The following is a 17,134-nucleotide window of genomic DNA, read 5'->3' as shown; positions in this document are numbered from 1 at the left end:
ACACCAGATCCGAAGGATGTGCGTCTCATCGGGCCACCAGCATCTCCTCGATTGCCTGGGTGCTATCTTCACATGATTATGTTCTTTTAGTTTGAAACTCGCACATCAGTTGTTCCATGTATCACTTATGTTGCACCTTCTGTATGGTTCTTATGTATTGTTAGGTGCACAGTCACAAGAGGTTTACTTCTGTTATTGCTTAGAGGTTTATGAATAAAGAAATATTTGTGTTACTTTGGTTTTGTGTACTACTTGGTTCCTACAGCTATGACTACTGATTCTGCAGAAATCGTGTAAGACATGCAAGTAGCAGCTTAGACAAATAGTATAGCAATACTAAGTAAGTGAAAAAAGCACTGATCATCACTGAGCCGATCACTTGCACTTCTACCTAATGAAAATCTATAAAAAAGTGTTGGTATTGCTGAACTGGCTCTTTCATAATCTCAGATGGTAGCTGAAGAGACTTACTACTTGCTAAAGGTCTTCATTACACAAAAACTAATACTACACACTTTCAAACAAGCCAAAATGACTGGCACCAACAAGACACAGTCGTTAATGATCGTGCAATAAAAGAAACGCTATGTGTAAAATTACTTGTAGTTCAACTGGACATTAAGGTGAAATGGTGTTGACCTGAAATAAACTAACCAAGAAGCTCAGTTCTGCATGTTTTCTCTTGGAAGAAACTCTCACCACTGTATTGATCTACATACATGGGGTTAGCTTATTTTGCACTTTTCTCTCCCTGTAATCTTATGGAATGACGTTCTTGAGCAATGCAACTAAATAAATAAAGTATTTACTAAGCAGAAATGAACTGTAAGAACACTTTATAATTTTGTTTTTGTGTGGGGCAACAGCTTCTAAAAATTTTGTGAAGTAAACATGGTTCGTAGAACACTCGATACTTTTTAAAGGAGATAGGTCCTAATCATGTAGAGTCTCATTAAGGATCTTGGGATACTTACATCATTTTCCAATACTTTTACTCTTTAATATTTATTTACTGCTGATGGAAATCAGTTTCTGCTGAAGTGTGATTGGCACAATCACAATACAAAACACAAAAATAATTCTCATGGAGACTGTTGTTATGTTGTAGTTACTTATTCTTGGTGTACTTCATGTTTTCCACATGCTGCTGAACATACCTCTGTCAGTACTTTCGATCAATTGTGACTAATATGATACAATTGCTGCATCTTAACAACAGATCTGTCACCCTGAGTACCATAATTAGCAAATTGTTTACTGATGTCATATATTCTACCAGTGCCCCTTCATGTACTGCTGTTTTCTTAACTAACACAACATGTAGGCATATGCACCCCTTAGGTGTATAAAAGGGAACATAATTCATTCCTTCGCTGGTGACCTCTCTAAATCAAAGTGCCGAGTATCATTACTGAAACCCGCTGGTTTCCCTTTCTTAATATTTTGATTAACATGACCATTGTGGTTGTGAAATCAGTTCCCATTAGGTCGGCTGGATGCATTCCGCTTGCACCCCCACTTCCCCATTGCCCTCTCTCCACCCTCCTCTACCCCTCAATGCACACCATCCCTTTGTGCACATCAGCACTCCCCCTCCCCCCCCCCCCCCCCCCTCACTACACCCCTTCACATATACCATCCCTTCGTACGCACCACCACCCCACTCCCGCAGCTGACAGATGAGTGCCTGGACAAGCCATAGTGTAACTGTGTGGCGTTCTGAAGACCCCTTCCCACAACAACACACAGCAGAGATTGTCTTGCATGGTCCACAACGTGCGTGCTCCGCCTGCCTTCTTTTCAGCCTCACTGCCTGCCAGCATCCTCCCACATACCATGATACGCTGCCTGCACAGTCAAGTTGTGATGTTCCCACCACTATGGCGGTCACCCTCAACGGCTCTCTAACCAGCAGCCCCCCATTACCCCTCCTTCCACAGCACCTACAAGCACTTTGGAGGTTTCAGAACTCCACATGCAACATTGAGGCAGTTTTTGCAGGATCCTCTATCATGAGTGATGCAACAAAATTCAGGATGTTTGTCGGCCATCTCGACCCAACCACTGCCGCCCAAATCTGGGGTGATATTTCACACCCATCCTCCATGGCAGCTACAGTAAACTATAAGAATGCACCATCTCCAGCTTTGCGCCCTCGGAACTGCATCATCTAAACAGTGTGAAGACATACACCCATCCCTATTGCTGGATCACATCCGAACACTCACCAAACTGCACATCCTTCCTGAAGGCCTGTTCCTAAATCGCTGGCTTGCATGCCTTCCTGCCCTCATTCAGGCTGCCCTGGTCTCGCACGCCCATTTATTGTTAGGCCATGCAGTGGTCTTGGCCGATAAACTGTTCGAAACCCTGAGCTCCTTCCCCACAACGGCTGCAGCGTGGAATGCTAGTTATCACCCCGCGGCTCGGGCTGGCTGTTCACCCACCCCTCCTGCCCCACTCCAAGCTATGACATGCGTGACGTCACTTGCACTTAATGAGCCTCTGCCCCGCACACAAGCCCCCGACCTGTACCAGATTCTGGGCGCCGAGCTCCAAGATAGCAGCACTTACCACCAGTGTTGTTGTAGCACTGCAAGGGGTACCAAATTTGTCGTAAAAGTCAGTAAATCACTCAACGGACAGTATTTTTCAGTACAGGTATTTCGTTCATTCCAAGCAAGTGTCGATTCATGACATCACCATCTAGACACGAGCTGACTGTAATATGAATCCATTTTAGCAATATTTCTCTCAGGTGATAAATTTTATTGATTATGAAATACAAGTTCTTGAAGTTTTACTCTGAAACGAGTTATCACTTAAGAGTGCAAAAGTGCATGTGTACAGTTCATTGACCTGTGCGGTGAATTTTAATTTTATGATTTTGACTCGGATGGAGACAAATCCAGTTCCAATAAGACTTTATGTGAGATCATGTTATTAAAAAAAGAGTCGTTTAGCCCATTAGGGAAAACTGAAACTTGTGCGCTCGATTTGATATATGTTACGCGTCAGAGCGTGATCGAGCTGTCCTGTAAATTGCATACAATAGGCTTAATGCACCAAGTTGGAAGTTAATTTTGGGGTAAGCACTGATTCTGACAAAAAAGAACTGAAAGTTTATTTAAAATATCAAGGTTCAGTTTTAATTGAGACACGTATCACCGTGTTAAGTTGCCTAGCAAAACTTTAATGCAGCTAAATTAATTTATCAGAACAATTTGTGACATAGTAACTACCATTATACACACCAAATGTTACATGTGACTGCATGGGAGTATGAGAGTGTCTTCCTTTCCATGAATGCCAATAAACCAGCAGTTTCTTTGTCAAATCACCAACTGTTGGGTAACTTCATTGTATCACTACAGAACTTATTCTAACATGTCTCTTCATCAAGAGATCTCAAGCAGCCAGAACAAACATGACAATGATTAAAAGAAGAGGCATCGGCATATCGTCTGCCTGCATCTCATGCACCAGCCACCAGGTGCTGCCCTCCCTCACAGTTGTGAGGCCGACTCAGGTGAAAACAGCTGCCCCTGCAGGCATGGTCCTAACCACCCCTGACAACCACAACCACTGCAAACTAAGCACAGCTTGCTGGTACCACCAGAGGTTTTGCGAGAATGTGACCAACTGCAGATCTCCTTGCTCCTGGTCGATAGCCACCAGCAGTAAGTGCACCTGGTTGCTGTGCCTATTCATTTGGGACTTAAATGACACTAATTCCAAGTCCACTACCTCATTGACACTGGTTCTGACTTAACCGTATTCCCCCACAAACTATTCCTAAATCCCGGCCCCCCTGTCTCCCCTCTTCCTCACTGTCGCCAACAAGACAGCCATCGCTACCTTCGGGAAGCATTCCCGCTCGCTTGACTTGCACTTCCAAAGCGAACTCCTTTGAACGTTCAATGGTCACGAACATTAGCAACTTTATTCTGGGCACCGACTTCCTCGGTCCTTACAGCCTAATGGCAGACGTAGCAAAGTGCCATTTAGTTAATGGCACCTCTGGCAAGATTGTCCGGTGCAGCTCTCACCCCAACACGCGCTTCGCCGTAAAACAGCTGTTGGTTTCATGCCCATATGCCCCTCATCCAGCCATCCAGTGCCCCCTGAATTGTTCAGCATGACACTGTGCATTACATCACCACTACTCCTGCACCCCCTCCCCCCCCCCCCCCGCCCCAGTTTTCTGCCATGCATGCCCCCTACCCTGTCACAAGCGCAAAATTGCATAAAAGGAGTTCGAAGAGCTGCTCGCCGTTGGCATACTTCGCCCTACCAAATGCTCCTGGGCTTCAGCTCTTCACCTTGCCCCCAAGAAGGATGGTTCCTGGCGACCTTGTAGTGATTACTGTAAACTCCATGCCCACACCATTCCTGACCACTATCCATTCCTAGTCCTCTACTCCTACAACAACACCATCTCAGGAGCTACTATCTTCAGTAAGATAAATTGTGCTTAAGCCTACATAGAAACCCCAGTTGCCCCAGAGGATATTGATAAAAACAGCAATAATCACACCTTTTGGACTGTTCAAGAGTGCATTCATGGCATTTGGCCTCCACAATGCTGCACAAACATGGCAGCGAGTTTTGGATAACACACTCTGGGGTGCACCAGAGTGTTTTGCCTGTCTAGATGATATACTCATCTACTTGATAGATCCAATTGAGCATCACTAACAACTACACAAAATTTTTAGCCACCTACAGTAAGAAGGAGTGATCCTCAGCTTGGCAAATGTGTTTTTGGGGTGAGTGGGGTCAAATTCCTGGACAATTAGTCTCCACCACTGGCTCCCGCCCCCTCCCCAAGACGGTACAAACAGTAGCAAACTTCCACACCCTACTACCTTCGAAGGTCTCCAGCGTTTCATTGGCATGGTCAACTTTTTCCGCTGCTGTCACCCAAGAGCCCTTTACTACAGCACTCTGGGGTGATTAAAAACAAAGGGAACAAGCTGGTCTCTTGAACCATGGCCATCATCAAGAGATTCAAAGAAACAAAATGAGACCTAGCCAATGCGGCCCATCTGGCCCTGCCCAACACCCATGGCCCCCTCACAACAGTGGCGGACTCAAGCCAGATGGCTATCGGAGACATCCTTCAACAATACGTGGACGTCTGGCAACCGCTTGCCTTCTTTTTGCCTAAGCTCTCCAATACACAACGCTTATGACTGCTAGCTGCTTGTAGTCCATGAAGGAGTCTGCTATTCCCGATCTTCAGCTGAGGGACACGGCTTTACGATCTTCACAGATCACAATCCTTTCGCCTCCAGTTTTTGCAGGAAAGACATAGACCAGATCTCACCTTGACAGTTTGGGCTACAGGAGTATGTCGCACAATTCACAAACAACGTACGACATGTTACCAGCATCAACAACACTGTGGCAGATTGCCTTAGCTGCTCCTGCTCCATTACCCAACCCTTTGACTACAATGCCCTGGCCACTGCTCAAGAGGGTGACCCGGACCTAGCCCATGCCCTTCGAAATGCGGACACTGGCCTCAACCTACAGCTAAGATCTATACCTGTCTCCAACCGAAAGAAGTGGTGCGTGACGGCATGGATCCTTCACAACCTGATGGCTCCAAATGATTACCCCTGTCCCTTCCTCCCTCCTGCCTTCCCAAAACTGGCATTTGACCACATCCACGGCCTCGCACACCCAAACATCTGCACTTCAGCCACCCTCATGAAACAATGCTTCATCTGGCTGGGCATCCAATGTGATTGCAGTAGCTGGGCCCAGTACCGTGTTCCATGTCAGTGCACTAAGGTCAGGTGGCACATTCACTCCTCTGTGGTCACCTTTACCCCAATAAGACACTGGTTCGTACACGTTTATCTCGATATTGTTGGCCCACTACCCTTGTCCAACAGGTATTGATATCTGCTGACAATTATTGACAGATTTAATCGCTGGCCGGAGGCCAACCCTATCCCAGATCCCAGACATGTCTACTGAAACCTTTGTTCAGACCTCGGTGTCCTGCTTCGGATGCCCATGTGACATCACTACAGACTGTGGGTGCCAGTTCACCTCAGCCCTCTTCCGATCTCTGACAGCCACCTGCAGATACAATTTCCATGATACCACCAGCTACCACCCTGCAGCTAATGGCATGGTGGAGTAGTTACACCGCACACTTAAAGCTACCCTTACATGCTATTCTTCTGAATGGTCTGCTGCCCTGCCCCTGGTACTTCTAGGCCTAAAGATCACACACAAAATCGACCTGGGAACTCTGCTGCCGAGCTGGTATATGGACTGCCACTCGCCATTCTCAGAGAGTTTCTGAAGTGACCCCACTCCCTCCTCACAGCACCATCCCAGGTTTTGTGCAGCAACTCCAGGGCTGCATGGCCCAACTGCGACCAACACCCCCACAACGGCATAGTATGCATGTACCTTCATCCACTGTGACCTCACAGTATGTACACACATCATGCTTCGAGTGGATGCATGCCAACCACCTCTCTGCCCTCAGTATTTGGGCACGCACCTGGCGTTGCGATTCTCCATTCGTCTGAATGGGGTCACGACAACCATCTCCGTAGACAGGCTCCAGCTGGCATACGTCCTAGAGCCCCCTCAGGCCAATGAGCACAGCACCATTGAGGTAGAGTTGCCCTCACCTACCACCAGATCCAGCCACAGCAACATAACAACACACCCAATATGATGCAGGCCAACACCGTCCCAACTGGTGTTCTTGATGTGCCACCAGGTGATGCCATCCCTGACACCGTGTCCAACACACCACTACCTGACGCTGCCTCTGCTCCACCACCAACTGACTACCCAAGTGACACACCTCCCAATGCCTGGAATCCCGATGTCTCGTCACCACACTACCCTTTTCACAGCCTCCAGCTGACATCCAGGGTTTGTATAAAAAGTAATGAGACTGACTTTTTGCTGATGTGACTGTACTTCGCAGAGCGCACTCACCTGGGGGGCTGGTGGTGGGGGGCTGTCTGGTTGCAAATGCGTGGCGTTCCAGTCACATGCGGGCTCTTGTCTCTGCAGCATTGTGCATTGATTGGACGTGTCACAAAGTTTTCGGTCATGGCGCAACATGCAGCAAATAATCGAGCAATGTTATGCCATCAAGTTTTGTGTGAAATTAGGAAAATCACGTACAGAAATGTTGGATATGTGTCGGCAAGCCTACGGCAATGTTTGCCTGCCAAAAGCCTAGGTTTTCAGGTGGTTGAAGAGCTTTAAAGAGGGCCGGTCAGCGTTGAGGACGAGGATCACTCCGAATGCCCATCAACCAGCAAAACCGACAAAAACATTGACCATGTGTACATTTTATTGAACACCAACCGTTGGATGAGTGTCAGGATTATAGCAGATGACCTCGGACTTGATAAAATGACAGTGCACATCATCACTAAAGAATTGTCGATGAGAAAGATCTGTACCAAGATCATCCCGAAGATTTTGTCAGACGTACAAAAGCAAGCACGTGTGGATGCCTGCCACAAGAATCTCCAGAGCCTTGAAGCTGATTCGGAATTTTTAGATAATGTTATCACTGGAGATGAAACCTGGGTGTTTCAGTGTGACCCGGAGACAGAGCATGTGAGTGCCAAATGGCACACCACAGCATCCCCACGTCCAAAAGAGGCTCCCATGATCAAATGGAAGGTGAAAGTCATGGCCCGTCTAGTCCAGACCCTCCTCGATTAAGAGGTATTAGCCTGTTTTGAATGATACTGTAGTCATTAGCTTTTGGATTAGTAGTTTGGAACTCACCTGGGTGGCTCTTCCAGGGCACCCCTTCATGTACTGCTGTTTTCTTAACTAGAACACCATGTAGGCATGAACACCCTTTAGGTTTATAGAAGGGAACATAATTTGTTCCTTCAGCATCTTGCATTACTAAATTTACTTTCTTCCTTCACTACACATCAAGTGTCAAACGTTTTGCAGGAAGTATTACTGCATATTTTCTACTTACGTTAAACAAAATAAAAATTTTCTCACATGATTATACAATGATAGAAACTGATAAACATAATGTGAACTTCCCAAATATTCATTGACTGATACAAGTTGTGGTTCTCTTTAGACAGCAGGTCATAAGTGCTAGTACAGACTAGGAGCAAGTGTACAGTTTTACAGACCTGAGCATTATGTTGGACTCAACAACAGTACATGTATTAAGAAAAAGAGACTATAGCACAGACATTTTACACGAGAAGTTGTTTTATTCGGCAGACTCAGTCAGATGTGACAGAATGAAGCTTTTTTTGCTCTAGGAAAGAATTTTTTTATGCACTCTGCTGACATATATAGTGCAACCTTGACTTTTAAACAGCTTCTCCAGGTTGGGCCACATTATATATCACTTCAGTGCAAGATGTGGTTCCAAGAAGCTCACTAAGGTGAGTGAATATATGCTATCATTAGCTTCATGTTTCTGGCAGTTAAATAATAATTCTACAATTGAGTAAGACCATTTTTATCTACAGCATGGATACATAATTCATAATATGAAAATATCTGAACATGACGACAACAAGGATGAAATAAAAGAAGTAAGTCCAGATTACTTACATCACTCCAGAGAACAGTGAATTAAGTGTAAACTGCTTACAGTATGGGGCAGGCATATATAAAGTGCTATACATACCTGAATTGCCTGAACAATCCTATTTGTTAATTCAAGTGCTGCCATTGCTGTAGAAGTCGTAAAGGAATTTGCTCCCCGCTGTAAACCTCGAACAATTCTACCATCTTTTTGGTATTGTTCAATTGGCAACCAAAACAGATCTCTTATCCCTTGAACTGGAACACAATACAATTATTACCTGCATTACTTATAACTGCTATATACCAACACAGGACATTACCAATAGAACATCAAATTCCTTATGCTGAATATTAGTTTCATAAATTCTGTCAGTGATTATAAATGAGAAAGATACCTTTATAATTACATGTCCACAAAGATTTAGGAAAAAAACTGTAAGAGAAAATTGTCCAAACATAAACATGAAACTTTTATCTAACCCCAGAAGCAAAAGATGCAAGAAGACATTAAAAGAAGTGTATTGATATATGACTCACATCATCAGAGCAAGAGATGAGCATACAACACAAAGGGAGGAAACACAAATGACAAAGTAATTGAAATAACAGTTAGTAATCACAAAATAGTTGCTATTAGCAATAAGTGTAAGTGTAGAAGGGGAAAAGCAAGTGATATACACCAAAGGAATGTCAAAGGCATAGTAATTTATCTGGGTATGTATAAACAGTCAAACACAGAATGTGAAAATAGAAGTGTGATAAAATGAAAGGAAGATGTGTAATGTTAGAAATGTATGATAGAAATTTAACATATAGTGGCTGATAGATTTTAACCTTAAATAATAAACAGTGCAATGAAAAACCAGCAAAAGTTGCAAATTTCACTTTTTTTTTATTTACTTAATGACTAGTTTCGGGCGAGGACCCATTTTCAAATCACTGTAACAGATACTCAGTTATCTGTATGTGCTGTAACTGTTTGCACTTCATACATAGTTAAAAACATAGTTCTGACGTATTTTTTGTATTTTCGGAAATACCATTTTTACTATTTGTTATGATGACTTGAAAATGGGTCCCAGCCCAAAGATAGTCACTGAATAAATAAATAAAAAGAAATGTAATTTGCAACTTGAGCTGGTTTTTCATTATACTGATTAAAAGAAGTAGCTGACCTGCAATTATTCCAGCATGCTGGATGTTCTTAAATCATAAAGATATTTGTCATATGTTCTTCACTTCCAAATTTTACAGTTCCTATTTACACATTTGTTTTCGATTATTATGTTGCTAGGACAGTTCTTGTAATAATACTATTCATGGTCAGAAGGAACAGAATAACTTTATCTGACATTTTTGCTCATTGTGTGCAAATATCCCATGCATTATACCAGTGTTATGTGAATACATGTATGCTAGTATTGTTTAAGGTTGTTTCTGCAAGACATTTCCTGTGCTTATAACTGTCTAGAAGACATACACAGAACTTAATAAAAATCAAAGAATTCTCGAACAATGGGATAGAATTAGACAATCTCTTGAACCAAAACTGTGAGCTGCAGATAGAAAAGACATAAGAGTTTTCAAAGACCCTAATGTCTTTGTCTAGTGAGCAAAAAGACAAGGTAAATCCTGAGACACAGAGAGCACATTTTGCAAAAAGTTTACTTGATGCTGAGAGGAACTGCTGGATATCAGGCAGTCAGTACACCTAGCCCATCTGCCAAAGCTGTCACACTGTGTAAGGTCGGCAGCATGTTGGTTGGCGGCAAAATGTGTTTCAAATAAAGATGCTTTTTGGCAATCACTGGGAGTTTTCTCGGCATATAAGAATGACTTTTCGATATATGCAAACAATGGACAATCTCACCATACAGTGGAGATTTTGGGTTGCACATAGGCATAAAAAAAAAAGACTGTCAAACAAGTCAGCTTTTGGCGGAGAAAAGTAAAAAGCCTGTGGATGTGTTGTTGGAATAGAGGGCTGTGTAGTGATGGAGTGGGAACAGCGAAGGAGACAATGACTAACAAAGGCTGAGGCCAGGAGGGTTATGCGAACATAGGATACACTGCAGGGAGAGTTCCCCAAATTCAGAAAAGCTGGTGTTTCTAGCAAGGATCCAGATGGCACAGGCTGTGAAGTAGTCATTAAAATGAAGAACACTGTGCTGAGCAGTGTGCTCAGCAGCCGGATGATCTGGCTGTTTCTTGGATACAGTTTGTTTGTGGCCATTCATGCAGACAGGCAGCTTTCTGGTTTTCATGCCCAAGTAGGATGCACCACAGTGGTTGCAGTTTAGCTTGTAGCCCACATGACTGGTTTCACAGGCTGCTCTGCTTCTCATGGGATAGTTGATGCTTGTGACTGGACTGTATTAGGTGGTGGTGGTGGTGGTGGTGGTGGGAGGATCTACGGGACAGGTCTTGCATCTACGTCTATTACAAGTATATGAGCCTTGAGGAAAGGGGTTGGAAGCAGGGGTTTTGCCGGGATGGATGACAATACTGTGTAGGTTTGGTGGGCAGCAGAAATCCATTGTAGAAGGGGTGGAAAGGATAGTGGGTACGACATTCCTCATTTCGAGGCATGATGAGAGGTACTCAAAATATTAGCGGAGAATGTGATTTAGTTGCTCCAGTGCTGGTTGTGACTGAGTCATGAGGGAAATGCTCCTCTGTGGCCAGACAGTGAGACTTTAAGAGGTTGGTGGGGTCAGTGGAGAGATAAGGCATGGGAGACCTGTTTCTGTACAAAGTTGGGAGGGTAATTACAGCCTGTGAAAGCCTCATTCAGACCCTCAGTATATTTTGAAAGGGACTGCTCGCCACTGCAGATGTGATGGCCATGGATGACTATGCTGCATGGAAGGGACTTCTTGATATGGAATGTGTGGCAGCTGTAGAAATGGAAGTATTCCCAGTGGTTGCTATTTTTGAAATGGACGGAGGCACCAATTTAGCCATCTTTGACATTGAGGTCAACATCAAGGAAGATGGCTTGTTCAGTTGAGGAGGACCAGGAGAAGTGAATTGGGAAGAATGTGTTGAGGTCCTTGAGGAATGTGGATAGGCTGTCCTCACCCTCGATCCAGATGATAAAGATGTCATCAGTGAATTTGAACCAAGTGAGGTGTCTGGGATTCTGGATGGTTAGAAAGGATATCTCTAGATGACCCATGAATAAATTGGCATAGGATGGTGCCATATGGGTGACCATTGCCATACCCCTGATATGTTTGTAGGTGATGCCTTCAATGGAGAAGTGGTCATGGCAAATGGTAAGGATGTTGTAGGTTTGGAATCTGTTGGGTGCTGGAAAAGGTAGTGTTCAATAGCAGCACAGCCATGGGCATTAGGGAGGTTAGTGTAAAGGGAGGTGGCATCAATAGTGACAAACAGGGCACCATTTGATAAAGGAACTGTGGAGAGTTATTGGAAGAAATGGCTGTTATCTTTTATATAGGAGGGTTGGTAGTGGGTAATAGGCTGAAGATGTTGGTCTATGAGAGCAGGGATTCTCTCAATGGAGGCATAATAGCCAGCCTGGGTGGTTGGGTTTGTGGTAGGCATGCAGGGAGTGGTAGGGGTGAGGAGAGAGATGGACTCCAGGTGGAGGTTCTGGGATGGGTCTACAGATTTGAGAGGCGAGGCTGGAGATCCTACTCGATTTCTGGAATGTGGTCACTGAGGCAGGGTTTGTAGGCGGATGAATCACACACCTAGTGGGAGGTTGATGAATCTTCTGCCAGGTAATCCTTGTGGTTCAAATAACAGTGGTGGAGCCTTTGTCAGCAGATAAGATTATAGGGTCGAGATCAGTTTTTAGGTAGTGGACTGCAGTTTTTTTCTGCGGATGTAATGTTAGCTTGCATGTCAAGGGAGTGAGGCAATGTTCAAGGTTAAGAAATTCTGGAAAGTTAACATGGGGTAATCTGGAGGCAGTAGGGGTGGATAACAGTTGGGTGGAGTGAACTGAGTCAGGCACGGTTCAACATTGGTCTTTAGCTGAGTCTGTTTGGTAGGGTTGGTACTGAAAAAGTGATTACACTGAAGGGGCTGGGAGTAGGAGAGAAGGTCTTTAACAAGTCCTGCATGACTGAATTTGAGTGTGGGGAAAAAAGTGAGGTCTTTGGAAAGGACTGATACTTCTGTGAGGCTAAGGCTTTTGGAGCAAAATTTCATGACTATGTTTCAGATCTGTCTAGGTTCTAGATACTGAATGGTGTTGGGAGCGAGTTTTAGAGGGTGGGGCAAATGTAGTAGGGTTTGTCAGCTATGAGGGGATGTGGGGGAGGTTTGGAGGTTGTTGAAGAGGTAGTAGATAGCGGCAGACCAAGGCAGGACTCTTTTGAGGTATTGCAAGGAGGTTTGGACCTGACTGACATGGTTTTGCAGTACTATGTTGGTGGTGTACATCTTATCAGATTTCCATGCAGACGGGTCAAGGGGCCATTTATACCAAATATAATGATCATATCGGGGTTCGTACAGCAGTCAGTATATATGACATGAAGAAACAAGCAGTCTTGGTAGTAAATATCAAATATAATGTCTCACTCATGAAATATTAAAAAACTGTGAAGACCAAATACTTGAAGGTCACACAGGAGAGTCTGAGTTTTTATGGATAAAATCTTTTCATTGTATGCCTTTACAGACCCCATGTTCAGACTAGTGGGCTTTCCTCTCCAAACTTGAATCTGTGCTAGGCTCAGTTCCTAAGAATGACACAAGGTTGATTTGTGTGGGGATTTCAATATAAACTTTCTTACAGAGTCTCCATAGAAAAGAATGTTAATGAATTTACTCGACTCTTACAAACTGGTACAGTCAGAATATTTTCTAACTAGTTTTCAGGGAAGCAACAGCACAATCTTAAACTGTATCTTCATAGATTGTTCTCTAATTGATGGGCACAGAATGAGAAAAAAATGTAAAAGCTACCCCGACTATGATGCACCGATAGTAATACTGAAGGGAATCCAGGCGGAGCCATACCTCAAAATAACAAACAACAATTTAGAGGTATGAGTCCACTTGCAATACACACATTTAAAGTCAATCTCAAAGAGCTATATTGGCAAGAAATCTACAATACAGACAACTTGAATGACAAATATAAGATAATTCTTAAAACACTTATCACTTTAACAGCTCTTTCCAATGAAAAATAGTGCAGGGCACATATAGTACTAATAAGTGTCTGATACGGATAACTAATGGCATTAAAATTTCATTTATGAGGAAATGGGAGCTTTATTACAATATGAAGGACAGTGAGAATCCAGTAAAATAATTTTACTGCAAACAATACTGGCACTGATCGAGAATATCATCAGACAGTCCACAATAAAGCATAACCTCAAGAGAATAAAAATATATAGTCTACTGTGAAACAGGTATCAGGGCAGAATGTGGGTGCTCAACATATTAAATCTCTCTTTTGTGAGAAAGAAACTGTCAGTAATCCAACAGCTTTGCAAAAGGTTTAATACCTTCTTGTCAATGGCTGGCACATTAAATCAATATTTTATTGGTACAGGTAAATTTGAAGAGCTCTTGAAAGCCAGTATTCTAAGACAATTACATCACAAGCAGCTACAGGAAACAATCAAAAATGAAAATGAATTACATCATTAAAGTGTAAAGACTCTCATCAGGATGAAGAAATCTCAAGTAATGTTATGGAGATCAGTACACATTAGTCCTGTATTCAGGCAATTGTGCAATGTGTCTTTCAGGTGTAGTCAATTACTGACCAATTTCTTTGCTACCAATTTTTTCAAACGTTTTTGAGAAAGCAATATACAGTGGAGTAGTGTCACGTATGAAAATGAGAGCGATGGGTAAAAACATAAGTTAACTGTTTACAATTTCAAAAGTACTCACCATAACTATTAATACATATACCCCACCAAGAGACAAAACAGTCAATGCCTTCATGGAAAAATGTTTGCAGTTGCCTATGGAACTGTGATTGTACCCAGGCATGCCATCTTTTCATCCGAAGCAAACTGAAGGCCATGAATATCTTTCTTCAGAGCTCTAAAAATGTGGAGATTGCATGGGCAGAGATTGAGACTGTATGGAGGATATGTAAGGCTTCCAAGCAACATTTTTTCAATGCAGTTGAGGCATTGACTGAGGGTGTCACACAGTGGGGGTGAGGGGACGTGAATAGGGAGGAGGTGATAGCACAGGGGGTTGGGTGATGAATGTGGGAACAGAAGGTTACCACAGGTGGACGCTGGGATAATTTTGGAAGCAGAAATGTGTTGTAAGGATAACTCCCATCAGTGCAATTCACAAAAGATGGTGGTGGAGGGGAGGAACCAAATGGCCCAGGTTGTGAGGCAACCTTGAAATCAAACATGTTATGTACAGCTGCATGTTGTGCTGCTGGGTTGTCTACTTTGCTTTTGGCCAAAGTTTGGGAGTGGTTACTGTTCCTGCTGGACAGCTGGTTGGCAGTCATACCAATATAAAATGCTGTGCAATGGTTGCAGCAGAGCTGGTATATTATATGGTTGCTTTCACAAGTGCCTTGGCCTCTGATGGGAGTAGGCTAAGCATATAACAGGACTGGAGTAGGAAGTGCTGGGTGGGTGGACTGGACAGGTCTTGCACCTGAGTCTTCCACATGGATATAACCCGTTGCAAGAGGCTGGTATTGGTAGTGGCATAGGGATGGACTAGGAGGCCGAGGAGGTTGGGTGGGCAACAGAACACCACTTTAGGAGGGGTGGGAATGATCTCTGGTATGATGTCCCCCATTTCAGGACATGGTGATAGGTTGGAGTTTCCACTGTTTGATTCTGCAGAAGTCAGAACATTATGGGATTAGGAAAAAAGCCCAACAATGATTCACTTCATATCTGGACAGCAGGAAACAGAAGTTTCTCCTCCAACATCAACAAACAGGAAAGAGGTCTGAATCTAACTAGGTTCAAGCAAAATGTGGATCGGCACAGTGTTGTGTTCTGGGTTCATTGCTTTTCTTGATAATGTCAATGATCTGCCATTAATTATAACTGTAACACAAAATTTTTATGAAAGACATGGAATATAACATAAATAATGTAGTCAATAACATCAGCACATTTTTCTTAAGAAGTGGGGGTTGAATAGGTCAACACTATGAGAAAGATGTTGCTAATTTTTATGAAAGCTAAAAATTTTGATCCTTGTTACCATGTCCAATGATAAATGTCTGCTCCTTTTTGAGAATTTAATACCATCTTTGAAGAATGCAAAAGTTTGTTGAATTATAGCTCCTAATTTTTGTCATATGTGCTCAGTAATGGTTCTGTAGGAAAAATAATACTTTTATGACTTTTGGAATAAAGCATTTATAAAAGAGTAAAAGGAGATGTTACTTAAGAGAGTGTGTAACCCTGATAATAATTTACAAGCTTTCACTTTACAAATGCACCTTCTTGCATGATTTAATGTTTGTATGTCATTAGGTTTTTTAATGTACATGATAAACAGTTGATTTTTTTGCTTATTATGGAAAACAGAGAACAACCTGGTAACCATTTTCAAATGTACCTAATTATTAGTCAATTTTGTCATTTTTGCTTAATGCAATTAATTGAGAATCTGATGTCATTTCTTTCTAATAGAATTAATAAGCAGTTAGTTTATCGTCCCATTCATGTTTTCATAAAATCATTAATGCTATGCTGTGAATTATGCAGAATCATTTTCCTAACATTTCACTTTTTTAGCTGCATCATTACAAAGCTATTATTAACAATGAGACTGCTTGACAGTTAATTCAATTTAAAAGTTAGTTCGCTCTTAAATTTTTCACTCAGCAATTGTGAAGGCATGCACACTTGTCTATCAGCCATACATTTCTTCACATGTGAGTCACTCAAAATATTTCTTGTCACGTCTTACACAATTTCGATAATAGGCTACAAATATGTCCAGCAAAGTCAATTCACCACTGTTCTCAACAGTTAGCCATTTCAAGAAGCAGTTTGCACTGAATTTTAATGAAAGATCTGCATTTGCATCCTTTTACGATCTAAGTAACTCAAGAGCTGCAGTTGATGAATTGTTTGAAGTGTCAAACATTTGCCAATTAGTCATTCACAAAACAAGAATTTTGATAAGAAAATAACTTTCAATAATGAGGACCATTTCTCACTTAATGGTTATGTGAATAAACAAAATTGCCAGATTTGGAGCATAGAGAATCCTCACATGGTCTGTGAGTAGTGTCTTTATCCAGAACAAGTCATTGTTTGGTGCAGGTTATGGGCTGGTGGACTAATTGGGCCTTACTTTCATGACGATGAGACTGGAAAAGCAGTGACAGTGATTGGGGATTGTTTTCACCACAAGATAACACAGTTTTTATGGCAGCAATTGCATGTATTGAATGTGGAAAACATGGTTAAAACAGGATGGGGTAACCTACCAAACTGCCATTGAAACAACAAGGTTGCTGAGAGAGAAATTCCCTATTTGGCTCATCTGTAATAATGGCAATTGGACCTGACCACCAAGATCATGTGATTTGACACCACATGACTTTTTTGTGACAGTATGTCAAATC

General features: G+C 42.6%; 1 protein-coding gene across 1 annotated transcript in view; it reads right to left on the bottom strand.

Moving 5' to 3' along the window:
* Window positions 1-17,134, bottom strand: part of LOC124612275 (autophagy-related protein 2 homolog A) — a 492,429-nt gene that overhangs the window by 57,761 nt on the left and 417,534 nt on the right. Inside the window, exon 34 of the mRNA XM_047140377.1 lies at window positions 8,666-8,820. Within this exon, the coding sequence (XP_046996333.1) occupies window positions 8,666-8,820 (155 nt within the window). The remainder of the gene's footprint in view (window positions 1-8,665; window positions 8,821-17,134) is intronic.

This window comes from Schistocerca americana, chromosome 4 (genome assembly GCF_021461395.2).
Source record: "Schistocerca americana isolate TAMUIC-IGC-003095 chromosome 4, iqSchAmer2.1, whole genome shotgun sequence".
NCBI lineage: Eukaryota > Metazoa > Arthropoda > Insecta > Orthoptera > Acrididae > Schistocerca > Schistocerca americana.
This window is presented reverse-complemented; position numbering and strand designations above follow the sequence as displayed.